This window comes from Oxyura jamaicensis, chromosome 1 (assembly GCF_011077185.1).
Source record: "Oxyura jamaicensis isolate SHBP4307 breed ruddy duck chromosome 1, BPBGC_Ojam_1.0, whole genome shotgun sequence".
NCBI classification, from domain to species: domain Eukaryota; kingdom Metazoa; phylum Chordata; class Aves; order Anseriformes; family Anatidae; genus Oxyura; species Oxyura jamaicensis.
The window spans coordinates 3,947,976-3,964,199 of NC_048893.1; the positions used below are offsets into that span (position 1 = coordinate 3,947,976).

The window sequence follows — 16,224 nt, forward strand, 5'->3', positions numbered from 1 at the left end:
AAGACAAGAAATAAGGCAAGGACTGTGTTGGTATTCCCCAGAGTTCACTGGGGATCTGTAATTGCTGGTGTAACATGAATATGCATTTTTTGGAAGGTACTCAAACAAATGTTTTTTTTTTTTGAGCTATGTAAATAGGTAGATATCTAAGATAGGACTTTGCTATTAGCTTCAATTAAAGTAGAATTCTGCCCTATGTAGTTTTCAAGAATGCCTCTCATTTTTACACTATCATCTTTGGTGGGTATTCATGAACTTTCATTTTTAAAGGGCTTGTTCTCTTACGGATAAACAAGACCTTGGGAAGAAACTTTTGAACTTTGGGTGCTATTTAGCAGGGAGCCATTCAGACGTTGATAATTTAAATTGCCGTCTTCATAGTGTTTGCCCACAATAGCTGAATAATGGGGTTCATTAAACTCCCTTTGTAGGCACATCCAAATTGTTTGCCTCTAGCCTTGGCTCCCTGTGTGTGGCTAGGGAGGAAAGGATTGGCTTTTTATTGACTTGTCAAGCCATAGGTTTGCATTACGGGCCAAGTAGCTCGTGACCCATTCCATTTATTTCACTGTTTTGTGGTGGGGAAACAGGTAAAGGAATCCTGCTGGAAGCCCCTCCTTCCGCACGTTTTCATGAATAAGAGCAGTGTTTGTAGCAGTTAAGGCACCGTGACCAAATCCTCCAAAAGACGTAATGCAAGCAGCATGGGGCTATTGTGGGACGCAGCTGTGGGCGGTGTTGGTTACCCCGCGAGACGTTGCTTATTCAACAGAATGCTCTGGAGGAGAACTTGCTGTGGAATTAAATAGGAGGGAAAAAGTGATACTTCGGGGAGAAAACTGGAGAAGGGGAAACCACTGTTTGGGAAAATTAAACAATAGAGGCCGAGCAGCGAAAGTCTCTTGTTTATTGCAGTGCTAATGGGTATCCCAATTATTTTACAATGCAGCACTTAGCAGTGAACGCTTGTGTTAACTGTGCTTTGCCAGAATTAACGCCCCGGATGTCACTCCAGCTCTTTTTATAAGACAGAGAGGAGCGTGTAATGGTTAAATCGGTTTTGATATGATCAATAGACCACCTAAGTGAGGAGGCAGAGTGATGAAAAATGATCTTGCTCCTCTCCAAGGCTGCAGAGGTGTGCTTTAGGAATTCCAGTGATCTTGGCTGCTCTCATAAATCTGTGTGTGTGTGTGTGTGTATGCAGACCCACATTTTTCTGTTCTATAATCATTAAATTAGAAGAGCTGGAGGACTGGTTTTTCAATGCCTTTTCAAATTCTGAATGGATGTGCATTTTAATGGAGATATTGTTTGGGGTATGATTCATATCCCTTTCCTGATTGTTCTTTTTGAGTGCAACATATTGGCCCCAATGCTACTGTGAAAGCCTCATGTGTGGTCTTGTATCCATCCACAAGTCCTGTTTGCTGCACTGGAAGTTCCCCAGCCCCTCCCTTGCTGCAGGATTGCAGCTTTTACGTGGAAAAAAAAAAAAAAAAAAAAATCATATCCCTTTTACTGAAACACGTAAATAATCAGTTTTCAGAATAGTTTTTTTTCTTCCTTGTATGTGAGTTATTTCCAACTTCAGCTTTAGCTTTTCAGTCTTCAGCTTTTCCTTTTTCTTTTTTTTTTTTTCTTTTTAATTACAGAAGCCACCCCGACTAATTATTCATCCTGTTTATGGTAGCTGGTAGGCTGTGGCAAAATTATTTTCATTTTGCTGCTGGCCACATCGGGTGATGACTCCAAAAGTGAATCCATAAAAATGCTTGAGTCATTAGAAAACAAAACAAGTTACTGTGAGATTCTTTGATTTTTCTGCTTATTGCTCAAGAGTAAAAAATTGTATACTGTACAACGCAATTAAAGAAAAAAAAAACCTTCGGGCATGTTTAGACACATAAGCAAATTGCTTGTTGTAAATGGGCATGAGCAGCTGCCCTTGCAAAGTACAACATAAATCGATCCAGTACGTGTGAAAGAATGGGAAGGCAGATGGGTATTTGTTTAAAAGAACAGTTTTGCCTCGACAGAGGATTATTGCAGGAGGTGGGTACTGATTTGTGTTTGTCTTTGATGGAGATGCTTCTTTTTATTGAAGCTTTTAAGCAGAAGTAAGTAAACTACATGCACCAAAGAATTCGTATTTAAGTTCCTGAGAGCAGGATGTGCAGAAGAGGTCCATGGAGAAGTTACCTTCCCTAGGCATGAGAGAAGAGGGTGGTCCTACCCAAATTTAATAAAGGCACCCTATGAGCAGCTGAGCTGTAGCTGTACAGAGCCTGCAAGTTGCAAGTTCAGGACTGGCATCTTGCATGTTTCTTACAGAAATATGTCTCAGTAACAAGCTGGAAATTACCATTTCAGACGTTCCTAAACCCATGCTGGTGTAATTTCCTAGTAGTTAATGAAATTTTGTATTCTATCCTGGTTCCCATTAAAACGGGTAGATATAGCTTCTAGAACATGCATCCCATAACATTTCCCAGGACAAATGATGATAAAGGGCAGTTTGCAATGAACACATAAGAGAAAGTTTGCAAAGAGCTCATTGGCATAAACATGTTTTACCAGCTTCTGGCTCGCTGTTCAGAGCTCAGCACAAGGGGATAATGTTAGGTGGTTTTCCCATCGAAGCTCTGAGCAGCTTTGTTATTGACGATAAGAGAGAAAAGAAGATGAAAGATAGCGAGACGCCACGCTACCAGCTCAGTTGTGTTTTGTCAGAGTGGCGATGAACCATCCTGAGCTGTAAGTCAGGATGGTGAGAAAGAATAGGAGGGAGATGTGGGAGTCATTGGCAGAACGGTGGTTGTGGTTGCTGGGAGAAATACCCTGGTGTAATAGATACAGAGGGTGGAGGCCACGGACAGGACTCTGTTTTACTTAAAGTAATGGAAAAATAAACAGTAGAAACCCTGTAATTCAATTTCAAGAGTGCAGATGCCTGTAAACCAAAGGAGATAGCTAGAAAAGTCAGCAGGACTGAAGACCTAATGGATTCAAAAGTGGTGATTTCTGCCTCTGGAAAGGGGGAAACGACTACGGAGCAAAATGCATCAGTAACTTATTCAAAGCGGGTGTAGAGAGCAAGCATCGTACCTCTAGGAGAAAAAGGCTGTTAGCAAAGGGGTTGTGTCTTCAAAGCAAAAGACTGTGGAGGTGAAGTCAGGCTCGCCAGAAGCCAAGCTGAATTAAATGTTGCAAAGGAAGAGAGGATCATGGAAATGAAGACAGGGAGGAGGAGAAGTACCCCTGAAGTACCTTCTTGCTGTTCCTTGGGTCCTCTCACTGGTCATTAGAGAGAATACCTTGCCTCTGATCCCATGTCTGTTCTCTCCTTTCCTGAGAACTAAGACAAGAGGGATAATGGCAGTAGGTTGACAGTGGTGAAAGTTAACCGTAATGGATCGAGAAGCAAAAATACAGGGACATATGCACACTGATGTCAAGGAACGGGATAATCTTCCTCCCATGTTACAAAATAGCTGGCTTGTGAGTTTGCAGACACAGTGACAAGTAAATTTTGAATACATCTAGTTTTATTTTAAAATTCAGTGTTGGTTAAAGCTATTTTAATAAATAATATAAAAGGGAAAACAGAAGTGCTGAAGAAGAATGGGAAAGTGATCGAGATACCTGATGACAGCAATACATTTAATTACAGAACAAATTTTGGAGGAAGAGCTAATTAAAGGCTTGGAAGTAAATGGGATAAAACACAACATGGAAGTAAGCCATACTAAATCAGCTTGATAACATTTTTTGATAACTGATTCTCTACTTTCACATGGCCCAGTTGGCAGTCCCTGCGGGAGATGTGGCTGGGAAGGGCTGATATTTTGCCATGCATCTCAGATATCTGTTTCCACCACCAATGCTGAGAGCGACTGCTTCCACCTCCCACTGCAGAGCAATTTTTTGGGGTCTTGCAGTACAGGAAGAAGCAGTTGCTGAGTACGTAATCAAATTGCTTCCCCTCCAAGGGAAAGCCTCAGCTGCAGTGGAGAAGAGCTGGGATACTCATATGTGCATGGCTGGGATAAAATTGACAGCTGTCCTCGCACTGGGAGAAGGGATACTCTCTTCTGGATGAATGAAAGGCAGCAAAGCCGAGCTCCCTGGATTTCAGGAAAATGTTTAATACTATCATAGTGAAGCTGACAAAGACAGGGATTAGTAGAGGAGCTGTTTAGTAAGGAACTAGCTCAAAGGTAGACAACAACTGAGAGTAATAAGAGAGCTTATCTAACCAGAAAGAAGGTCACTAGTGAACATGCCCAAGGATGTGTTCCAGGACTGTTCTTCAATAATTTCATTAAAAATTTAGTCCCAACAGAAGGTAGAGCACTGATGTCGTTTTTTGTCAATGAGGTTGAAGGACTGTGTCAGTACTGCTGAGGATCTGATGATTGTCTGGAAAGAACTTGGTCCCCTCTAATACAAGGGGAAAATCCTTTTTAATTCAATACAAGAAAAAATGCAGTTAAGGCTTTTGTATTTGAAGAGTACCAAGAGCAACTTACAGCTTGTTGGTAGGTGAATCAAGTGGGTGATGGATCATGAGTTGATCGTGGAGTTGCCACCGTGATCCAAGGGTGACAGTAGGATGCATTGCAAGCGGTCATTTTAGCAGAGACAGTGGACGTGTCCGAGCTGTCATACAAGATCCTGTTGGTACTTCATCTGAAATGTTATATTCAGTTCCTGAGCACTGCTTGTGTTCAGGAACAATGAATTGTTGAGAGCAGGTGCGAAGGAGGGCTCAGGGAACTGGTAGGGGAAGCAGAGAGGAGTCTCTGTTATGATAGGAGAGGAGAACAACTTTGTGTGTTTAGTCTAGCATGTGAAGAGTGGATATGATTGCTGGCTACAAATACATCAGGCAAGTAAACATTTTGGAGGGAGAGAGCTATTTAAGCTAAAGAACAATGTTGGCACAAAAACAAATGGGAATTAATTGGCTATGAATGGAGGCTGGAAATTAGAAGAGGCTTCTGTGCCACCAGAGTGGTGCGATCCTGAAGCAGGGTAATAGTGGGGACAAAAAGATTAACCGGTTTTAAGACGAAGCTCAATAAACTTGTGAATGGGATTAAGTGACACGATGCCTGTGAAATTGCTAGACTCATTTGTCCAGGAAGGGATGTTTGCAGGGTTTTGCCATAGTGATGAAACGGTGAGCGAGTCATCAGAGCTCTGTGTGCACCATCAAAACCCCAAGTGCTTACAAGAGCCCCGTGCCACCCGTGTTTGGCCAGGCAGTGTCCACAGAAACGGACGGTGTCTTGGAACACGTGTTCATTGCTCGTTTTCTTTGCTAGAGAAGCATATCACCCTCCAAGCAATTAATCACACAAAAATACATTTTTATTATTATTTCAAGGTTAAGTATTGAAGTCTTTTCACTCACAAAATTGCTAGGGGCTTGGCTGAAGGTTTGATGCATTTTGGCACCCTGCTAACACGCAAGCTGGTCATAGCGCATATTTGTGGAGCCTCTGTTTGCCAATACGACTTGTTTGCACAGAATAAAATATTCAGCAGGGCACAAGAGATAAAAACTAAATTTCCCTTTCTAAAAGTAATATGGGAATTAGCTTACATTACAGAGCTTAAATTACACCGATTCTCCTCCAGGGTTGGAATAAAATTTTCAAAATCACCTCTAATCTGTGAGGAATCTAAACCATATGGAAATGTTCCTAATTCCCCTGGGTGCTTTTGACACTTCTACCCATAGGTCTTAGAGTATTTCTTTTTTTTTTTTTTTCTGGCGGAACAATCTCAGTTACAAGTGTGAGATTTCTCAGTAATTAATATAGTTACACCACCTCTCTAGCATTGAGGAACTTGTATCAATAAGGGAATATTAACACTAATAGATAAAAAATTTCGCCCATAATAATGAGTGGCAGTTGTGCTAGCTTTAATTACATCAGTGTGGTTGCTGGTGACATTTTCCTGCACACAGAGACCCTTTAGCTCAGGCTCCTTGCTTAAAAATGGGTCATAAGGACTTCTAAAATGTTGTCCTCTTCGAGGCAGAGCCTATGTGAAATGATTTTTAAGGAACTCAACCTTCAAGAAACAAAGATCCCTGTAATTCTTGACTAGACCTTTCTCAGTGCTGACACAGCATTTTTTGGAGCCCGTCTCTCGTAGCAATCATTCAGCTCTGTGGTTTATATCCTATTTTTGAAAAGCCATTTCCTGTTGGTGCACGTGTCTTTTCCCTCTGTTTATATGAAGCAGTCAATGGGGCTTTCAGCCATAAGGATCAGAAAGAAATCAAATAAATTGCTTCCAATGATAGCAAACTATTTCACACCTTGGAGCCTCCTTTTGCTCCAGATGTGACGTGTTACGGCTCATGCCAATTAGAGGCGATTATAAACTGACTGACCTGTTGTGATGCTAAAGAGCTGGGGAGAATTTGCACTTTGCTTGCAAGCCAACACCGTTTTCATCCCGCTTGGGTTTGGATCTGTCTATGTGAGTGGAGAGATTGCTCCAGAGTAATGATGAAAATGGGATTTCATTAACTCTACCATTGTGAAGAGTTTATTTTAAACATGTTATTGATACATGTGCTCTGAGCAGTGCTCAGTGCTCAGTGCTGAGCATGTGCTCAGTGCTTAAAGCACTGAGGTTCTTAAGAAGTACAGTTCCTGTTATCATTTAAGGATAAATCTAAAGAGAATTTAGGTTGGGCACAACCAGATGCACATTTACATTAATTCTGTTTTTCTTCAGAAGGGAGTGGTAGCCTTTAGTTATGATATACGGAGGCTCTTGTTACCACATCTATTCCAAGGGTTTTCTCACACCTCTTCATTCTGGGGGAACTATTTTGATTCAAAAACAGCTTTGATTTTTATCTTTCAGTATAGAATACAGATGTGATACATCTCCAGGTGAGCAGCCTGCAGAGAGAAGTGTGATTCTCATCCTGGGACTCTGAGCATGTTGATGGTGGTTGATGTTTTTTTGTGTTTGATGACCTCAAAAAATATTCATCCAGCCCCAGTTTTAGAGTTGATGGACTTTGGATGAGGAGGAGAGGAAAGGAGGTGAAATTTCATCTTTAGTGGTGTACCTACAGACTCACAAGTCCTGATTTTGGAAGCACAGGAAAAGCTCATTTGGGATAGAATGTAACGATACAGGTATGGTGATGTCCAAACGTGCAGATTAAATCCTAGCATGGGCCTCGGTAGCAGGAGGATCGAAGCTGTGCTGCAGTGAGTACCGCCTACTTGCAGCGTGCTCCGTGCCTCACTTTTCTTGTCTATAAAATAGATCTCGTAAATCTTGCCATCATTTACATACTGTTTTGATATCAGGTTTCTCTCCAAGTCTGAAGTAACATTAATTATTAGTCGTGGGACTGCTATTTCCCTTTGATTTCTCCCCACCTCCATATTGCCGTGTGTGCAGCCCCTTTTTCAGGAAGGAGGACAGGCCCAACCACCCTCTCTGAGATTACTCCATCACCTCTAATGGCGTAGCACGAAGCCATTCATTTCTCCACTCTGGAGTCTGAAGTCTCAGAACTTTATTAGCCCAAGGGAGTGGTAGGCCCAAGCGTGCTCCAAAATGCCGATCTCCCGTTTTGATAACTGAGCTCTAAAAATCAAGATAAACAAGCTGCCCTATATACTGAACGTGTCTTAATTGCACACTTGAAGCAAACCAGCCAATCAACGGGGATGTGTCACCCGCTAATGAATATTTGTAGTTTTGGAAGATTTTATTTGTGATGTTCCCTACAGTTTCTGCACTTATGAGTGGAGTGGCTTTTGAAGACCCTGTTCAGGAGGAGAACCTGGCTTTATCTTGGCCAGGAAACTATAATTTAATTTAATACATTCGCTGGGCATGGTCACTCTTATTCAAATTGTATTAGCTAATACTTCTTTTAAACTGTTTACATTGTGTGCAAAGTTGTGTTTAAAATCCTATTAGCTAATACTTTTCCTAGTGCAGACTAGGGAAGGGTTGACTCCCTGAAGAACTCGTGGCAGGACTTTGTTTACTTGGAGGGGGGTAGAAGTGGGCGCGGGGAAAGAGGGAATAATGATGTTTGAAACCCTACAAATGACTTCTGCTGAGCCAAATATTTTGTTCTCTGTCCCTCTCCTCAGTTTTATTATTGCCAAATTTTATTTTTATTAAGAGGAGGCTTTCAAGTTGCAGGGGTGACTTTGCAAGCCATGGGAGCAGTGCCACCACCCAAGGTCTTGAGCATTCAGCTTTGGGAACAGTGGAAGGAAGAAGGTACAAAGGCAGCATCAGAGATGGTGTGTGGCCACTCTGAAAAGAGCCCTCATGAGCCATGTGCTAAGGTTTTCATTGAGCCAGAAATGCATCACAGACATTGAAGAGCCAAAGAGAAAGCTTGCTTGGTGGGAGATAACAGCATTTTTTCAAAGGTACTCTCTAACAGGAGAAAGGGGCAGGGGTAGACGTGTAGGTTGCTCCCAGGATGACATGATAGCAGGACCTCCTTCCTTCTGTACGTCACAGGCAGTGAGTTAGGAGTGCTGTGGTTTGACTCACAGTCTGGCACCTTAGAGACGCATATGGGGAGCCTGAGCCCCCAAATCAGGCTCCTGAAACAATCGCTAGATTGCTTTCAAGTGGTGTGAAAGCCTTCAGTGTAGGGGATGGCCAGGAAAATCATCTATCGGCTTTTAGATTCTGCTCCACTCTAAGTTTCTAAACTTCTTTGGTTTTGGTTTTCTTTCAACAGTCACTTACTTGAGGTCTCAGAAGGTCGGTGATGGTACCCTGGATGTGATGTGGCAGACTAGTCAAGAGTCCCAAACCCATTGCTCTGTTTCCTTTCACTCTTTTTTCCTGTTACTTGTAATCGTCTGATTTAGTAGGGCAAGTGGCCTATCTAGGGAGAAGAACACTATTATCTCAGCCGAGCTTTAAATATCATGTAGTTCCAGCTCTTTCTCTAATGATGGCTTGGGTTATGGACTTGAATTGCATACAATGTCTCTGATGCTATCGATAACTGCCTTTTGAATATCGTAAAGGAGCTGCAGAAAACTCTTCAGCTGCACGTAAAGTTCCCACTGACAGTGGAGCAGGACTTTCCTCCCCTTGTTCTCAGGAGCTGTTCCAACTCGATCTTCATCATGGTTTTCCTACCGATGTCTCCCTTTTTTTTGTTGTTTCTTAAGATGTCCTCCTCTCTGGAATGCCTAACCTTTCTTTAATTTTCCTTCTTCCTCCAGTCCCTTCACAAATGAATTGCACTCCCACAGTTACCATTCAAATATAAATAAGTTAAATGATTTACCAAAATGTGGTAAAAACAAATAGTCCTAGCCTGTGTTTTGTTTGGGGTTTTTCGGTTTTGTTTTACAAAAAGCCCTTTTCCTTCTCCTCGTGTTTCCAGTCTCAAGTCTTATTGTAAGGGCCTTGTCTGTTAAAATGCATGCACATCAATAACACCATGTCTCAACATTCGTTAATAAATACTGGGTCCCCCATGTATCCCCCTTCCTGGGCAAGATTATTCTATACTGTGTATTTACTAGAGCTACATCCTGTCTACTTCAGCTACTCGAGTAAGTAGCAATATTTTAACTGCTGAGTATATAGTGTGCGTCATTTATTTGTCCTGACTAGATCTACTGCTGATTTCATAAACATTTGAGGAAAGAAATACCAAACTAGCAAATATTTGCAGAACCCCCTAATGTAGAGTCTTAAGAGGATGATATCGTCTCGCAGTTTGAAGATTAAAATCAGTGCTGTTCACAGCTGATTAACTTTCCTTTCTAATATTTCCCACAAATTGAGCTAATGTAATAAAACTTAACGAAACAAGGTTTAGTGAAGCCACAGCGAATATTTATATGACAGCGAGCTATGGAGTGGTTCAGGCTGTCCCGACATTCACTTTGTAATAGCTCTGTACTTTATCCTGTCCGCTCGTCAGGGTCTGTGAATGGATGGATGTAGCAATGAGAGCAGTCCTTGTGCTGGGTTGAAACAGCCTCAGTGCTGACTTAAAGGTGATGTGAATTAGCTGCACTATATTTTCTCTATATCTGCTTGGTGATCAAGCAGTGCTTTCTTTCCCATCAGCTCTTAACGATTCTCATTTTTTTGTCCTTCAGAGTCATCAGCAAAGTGGTGCCAGCCCCGGAGGCCAAACCTGCTACTCCTGCGAGCCGGCCCAAAACACCTCCACCTGTGCCATCACCGGTGCCAGCTCCTGTCCACGTCACCCCTCCTCCAGCTCCTGCTCCTCCTCCTCCACAACCTACGGTCTCACCAGTCTTGCTTCCACCTCCGTCTCCAGCTGTCTCTGCAGCCGGAGGCTCCAAAGCGCCTGTTAGGAGCGTGGTGACCGAGACTGTCAGTACTTACGTGGTAGGTAAAGCGTGCTGCCATGTGTTGTCCCAGCACATTCATCTTCTCAATTGCTGAGCTTCATGGTGACTCATCTCAAACTGAGGGTGCCGGACTTGCGATGTTGCTCTCCACTAAGCTATTCTTATCTGCCCCTAGCTTCCGTGCACTTGTTTTGAGAGGTTAATAATTAAAACACTGCTACTTAGGTTGATATTTTCCTGTGTTTCCAGCCCAACAGTTAAATTTCTTCAAACAAGTCCAGTTATATTCCATTTATCCTCACCTGAGCTAGAGCGTTTATTTTTGGAGATGGAGGTTTTTTTTATAGATGCTTTCCTAAGCACTGAATTGAAACCTCAAATGTCAAACTCGCCATAGATTTTGCTGTCAGTCGGGTAAAGTACAAAACCCTCACACAACATCAAGAATGTGACTTAGCCCTCATTTGAGGTGTGGAGAGTACACTACTCTGGTTTCCTCAACATAAAGAAATTGTAAATGTTTGTGCATCTCAAAGTCTGTAACTAGTTTATCTGTCTGTTCGACATTTGCTCTGAACTTGGTCTCCCTGGCAGCATTAAGACTTCTTCATTCCTTTAGAAAAGTCTCCCATACAACACAACACAGGAACTACATTCTCTAAAAGAGCATGGACACACCTCCGGGCAGGACTGCATATTTCTGCTCTAGATGCAGTGTAAGACAGAAGCCGTACCGTTTCTGATCACTGAAGAGCAGCACATACCACCAACAGTAGCAGCAGTGTTGTTATCCTCCCCGTCCTGGCTAAGTTCCAGCTTGGATGGTGACACCTTGCTTATCTATAGTGGGTGCTAGTTAAAAAATCTCACCATGTAAACACCTGAAACTTACTTTTATTACAGAGTTTTCTTTACTTTAATTGCAACGTGCGCATGATTTTTTTTTAATTCCTGTTTTTATAAAGATTCCTAGTGTAAATCTACCCTGCTTGTTCTAACGGAGAAGGTGCTCTTCCTTGCTTAACTGTTGTATCGTGTTACTGGTCTCTATTTAAACAGCTGCTACATTTCACTCCAGAGTTGGTTACAGTACTCGACTACCTCACATAAGCTGTGCATATCTTTGGGGTGAAGGATATGTATCCTCACCTTCTCCATCACAGCGTAAATGTGGTGTCACTCTTACACATTACAGTAGTGTCCAGAAGCTTTGAAATTCACCCTAGGAGAGAAGCATTTTCAGAATACGGTCCTACAGCAAATTTTCCTCCATATTAAAGACAAATAATTTAGAGATGACGTAGTTTACAGAAGGAAAACCTATAACTTTTGCTAAGGCCGGTACTTCAGTGGTAATACACAGCACCTTAGGGAGAATTCAGAGAACCGTACTCAGTAGGCTCCAGGTTATCTTTATTTTCCTTTTATAACATCATAGTTAAAACCAGGGCTTTACTGCATTAGGATCCGAGTATGCGTGCAGGCAGAGAGACTTCTGATGTGAGAAGTTTCCAAGGCAAAAAGCTGACAAAGAAGTTGGAGAAGAAGGGAATAATTAATAATTATTAGCCCCTTGTATGATGGGAATCCAGGACACAGAATGATGAAATGGCATTCCCAAGGGCGCATGGGAAAGCTCTCGGGGAGATAAGATTGGAGCCAGTGTGACAGGGGTACACGACTCCCTTCTGCACGGAAGGACAAAGGATGATGTTATACTTGGAAAACAAAAGTTATTACGTGGGATCTCCCTGTGGGATAGTATCTCAGTAAGTGTGTTCTGATCATTAACTCGAAATGGTTTGTACTAAAATAGCATTGGGCGGTCACACACTGTCCCTCCTTCTATGACCCTTGGCTCGTCAAGGGACAAGAAGTTAGGAGCCGTTTTGACATCCACATTCAGCAGCCCAAGTTCTCAACAAACACAGAGAGGTTTTGGTGGAACACCCTGCCCCTCTCCAGCCCGTGATCTTCTAAAACACCAAGACAAGCATCCTTCCAAAAAGCATCCCCCTGAAAACTGAAGTTTGGAAAATATGGGGTGTCTGTCTCCCGATGGGGCAGTGTTCCCTATAGGTGTCACCGCCGGTGCCCAAAGCTGGCAGCGCCCAGATGGGGCACGTGCCAAATGGCAGTACCCACAGGTGGGAGCGTGGTGGTAGGACTGAGCCTTACAATCAGCGAGCTTCAAAATCCAGTTCATCGTGTGATGCTGCCTGCTGCACATCGCGGTTGGGAAGGGTTTGGTCCCAGCTTAATATTCCTGGCCTTTGTGTTTTATAGTTTTAAATCACACAGAAGTGCAGGGCTTTAAGAGGAGTCAGTCAAGAGTGATGGGTTGGTTGCAGCTTTAGAATATTCCTATTGATTTTTCTGGCAGGGGTGTAAGATGTACAGACCACCGTGTAGTGACTTTATTTTTTTTTTCCCCCTAAGAACATTTGGGGATTTTCATCTGCTGCTTTTTAATATCACATTTGTAAGCTGTACAGATAGCAGAAAGTTATTGTCTTAGATACATGTAACTGCACTAATGCCCAAAAGCTGGGAACAAAACAGTTCATATTTTTGAGACTGGGTTATAATGTGCAAATCTCCATAAAGGAATGATGAAATCAGGGTAATACCCCAGGCATTCTGTACTCCGTATTGTGAATTTACACTTCTTTGGATGGACTTCATGACATTTTTCACGTCTGTTGTTACCAAAGAACTGTTAAAGAAAGCACTTGAAATTTAAAAATACAAATATGGCTCTAGCAGGGCATAAACATTAAAAAAAAATCATGAAACTCTGAATATGATAAACCCAGTAAGCAGCTGCCTAATACTGTAAATGATCTGCCTCTCTTGTTTCATTTACCCTTTAGTAAATTGTGCTGTGACATAAATGTCATAAGGGGAATGGAAAGTTACTCAGTAACAACTTTTTTTTTATATCCTGATCTTATCAGCTAGCCGAGTTGAAGACTTTGGCTAATAAGTAATAAAGCAACATATCCACATTGCACTGGATATTTTACATGCACATAAGACTGTTATCTTCCCCAGGAGCCTGCCGTAGCTCGTTCTCGCCATTACCAGGGTAGAAATGTGAAAAGCCAGCCGTGGTGGTGTATAGACAGAGCAGGAATTGTGTGGCTGAGCCCCGGCTGCTCTGTGTGAGTGGCTTTGCGTAGGTCGGGTGGCACAACTGGCTTTGCTGGTTCACGGGACAATGCAGAAAAATGCATGCCTTTGCCTCAAGTACAGCATAGGAAAAATCAATTAAAACCTAATGCTGAGCACCTAAGGTGAGAGAAGTCCTAAATAAGAACGGTGACCACTGAAAAGCCTTGGTGAATAAACAACAAACTTTTTTTAATTATTATTATTTAAATGTTGATTTTGCTGCCTGCTCGCGCTGCAAACCAGCTAACTTTCCTTTTCTCTTTGCACCAGATCCGAGACGAATGGGGTAACCAGATCTGGATCTGTCCTGGCTGTAACAAGCCAGATGATGGCAGTCCAATGATAGGTTGTGATGACTGCGATGACTGGTATCACTGGTAAGTTGTTCTCATCCGTCCTGTTCTGCCGTTCCCTGCAGATTGTGACTATATTATTAACACCCCCCCCCCCCTTTTTTTTTTTGTTCGTGAGGCTGGGAATGTTTGAATGGTCCAATTTAATAATCTGGAAGATACTTTTATCTCTGTTTCTCTGGAATTTGAAGCAGCAGATTTTAAGCTGAGGGAGTGTTACTTTAATTAATGGGAATCGGTGATAACGGTTGTTTTTGAAACGACGAGGAAATATGGCTGATTCCGGTAATTTTGAAAGAAGTACAGGATTATGAGCACAGTGTATACAGATAGACATTTCAAGTTATGAAGCATTGTATGAACAGTAATATAAATGTCAGCTCATATAAAGGGTTCAAGGAATTAATCACTTTTTAGGCTTTTTTTTTTACCAGCTACATAAAATCATAAGGTTTTTTTTTTGCAGATGTATTAAAGAAGCATTTAAAATTATTTTAAATCTAGCCTATTATACCTGAAAGTGCGGTGATATTTTCTATTAAAACGATTTCTTATCTGAGTGTCCTTTTGATATATTTTCTTGTTTCAAAGCAAGTTTATTTTACATTTCTGTTAGATCACTGTATTCATCAATGCAGTGATGATATAATTGCTCTGCTAATTTGGGGGGAGGGAGGGGAGGGAGGCCAGATCCTGTCTCCCACTGAAACATTTAATTTCTTGGGGTAAGAAATAAAAGTAACATTACTCCACTATGATGACACCACATTTCCCTGTCCTCCACAGGCCTTGTGTCGGGATCACGACTGCACCCCCAGAAGAGATCCAATGGTTCTGCTCTAAGTGTGCCAACAAAAAGAAAGATAAAAAACACAAGAAGAGGAAGCACAGAGCACACTGAAGACCTTGCCGTGGATTTAAGTCATGCGGTCGCTTCAGCACTTCGGCCCTGGCTCCGTCGCAGAGGGATGCGGTGTGCTCGCCTCTCACCCTCCGTCACCGGGTGTTTTGGTTTTGACTCTGCAGTGAATCAGGGGCAAGGATCTCTTGTCCAATGGGGGCTGTTGCATTTTTCAGGCTGTACGAGCCTGGGGGGTTGGATTTTGGTACATTCTGATGCTGTCTTTCACCTACCGAGGGATGTTTTTTGCACAGAGCGATATGAAGACTTCACTAGTTAATGGTACCGCTCCCACTCCCGTGGCTCGGCAGCAACAAAGATGAATGTTGTACATACAGATACCTGTCCTATTCCTTCTCGATTTCTTTTGAATTCCTCCGGAACCTTTGCAATAAGGTGCCGAGAGGAGAAGAAAATGTAAATTGCAGTAAGTTGTAAACTGAGGAGACCTTCTGGAATGATTTCTGTAGTCTGGATGCAGTTCAGCCTCTACTCCCGCTGAGCCAGATAATCATAATGTGGAAATAAAAAGTGGCTGGTAAATATTTTTGTGACGAGAATATATGAAGCTTTTTCCCTTGATTTTTAGTACTAACATAAAATAAACATGTTCAAGCTTTTGTGAAATATCTTCTATTTTTTAAAAAACAAAGTTTCTATTGTGTCGATTTTTTTCTTCTGTGTGAATTTATTTTGGTGGACCTGTAATATATTTTATACTTTGGTTTTGTTTTTTAGTCTTTGTCGATGTACCGTTTCATTGCCTGTACATTTCATGGGTGTGTAAAAACACTTGACATTAAAAGAGTTTCACACGTGTAAATACCTGATATTTATAAAGTACCTTTTTATTTTTTAGGGCATGAGGATTTTTATTTTTGTTTGCCTGAGAAGACAAACCTAGCAGCTATTAAAAGCCCGTGTAACACACGCTTGTCCTTGTGGCTTTAAGGGATTGGCGAGATCTGCCCCAGTGGTGCGCACACGAGAAGTCAACCAGCACCATAATTAGGCCTCGATTCAGATACTTAAACATGTGGTAACTGCTTAAGAAGTGAGTAATCCTATTGCCTTCAAGGAGACTGTTCCCACACTTAGTTATACATGTGCTTAAATGCCTTCTGAATTGAGGGCTTAGGCCAGGGGCTCTGCACTTTTAATGGTAGCTCCAGTGTGTTAATCTGTAGCTGGAGCTCAGATTTTTTTCTCTTTTTTTTTTTTTTTTCCTTTTTTTTTTTTTTCTTTTTTAACAAGTGGTAGCAAGTTTGCCAAAATGGTCAGGCTCGTGTTTAGGTGGAGATGCCTGGTGCCATTAAGGCCAGAAGATAGATTTTTCTGCTTTGTGTATCCCCTTGGAAAGACCAACAAAGTGAATACGTGTTATATTTTTAATAAGGGGGAAAATTGCAGAGGAAAAAAAAAAAAAAAA

At 41.9% G+C, this 16,224-nt stretch overlaps 1 protein-coding gene across 1 annotated transcript in view; it reads left to right on the forward strand.

Moving 5' to 3' along the window:
• TAF3 (TATA-box binding protein associated factor 3) overlaps nucleotides 1-15,618 on the forward strand; it is a 112,173-nt gene extending 96,555 nt beyond the window's left edge. Inside the window, exons 5-7 of the mRNA XM_035339374.1 lie at nucleotides 10,149-10,404; nucleotides 13,812-13,918; nucleotides 14,681-15,618. Coding sequence (XP_035195265.1) covers nucleotides 10,149-10,404; nucleotides 13,812-13,918; nucleotides 14,681-14,795 — 478 coding nt within the window. The 3' untranslated portion in view covers nucleotides 14,796-15,618. The remainder of the gene's footprint in view (nucleotides 1-10,148; nucleotides 10,405-13,811; nucleotides 13,919-14,680) is intronic.
• Nucleotides 15,619-16,224: the final 606 nt, after the last annotated feature.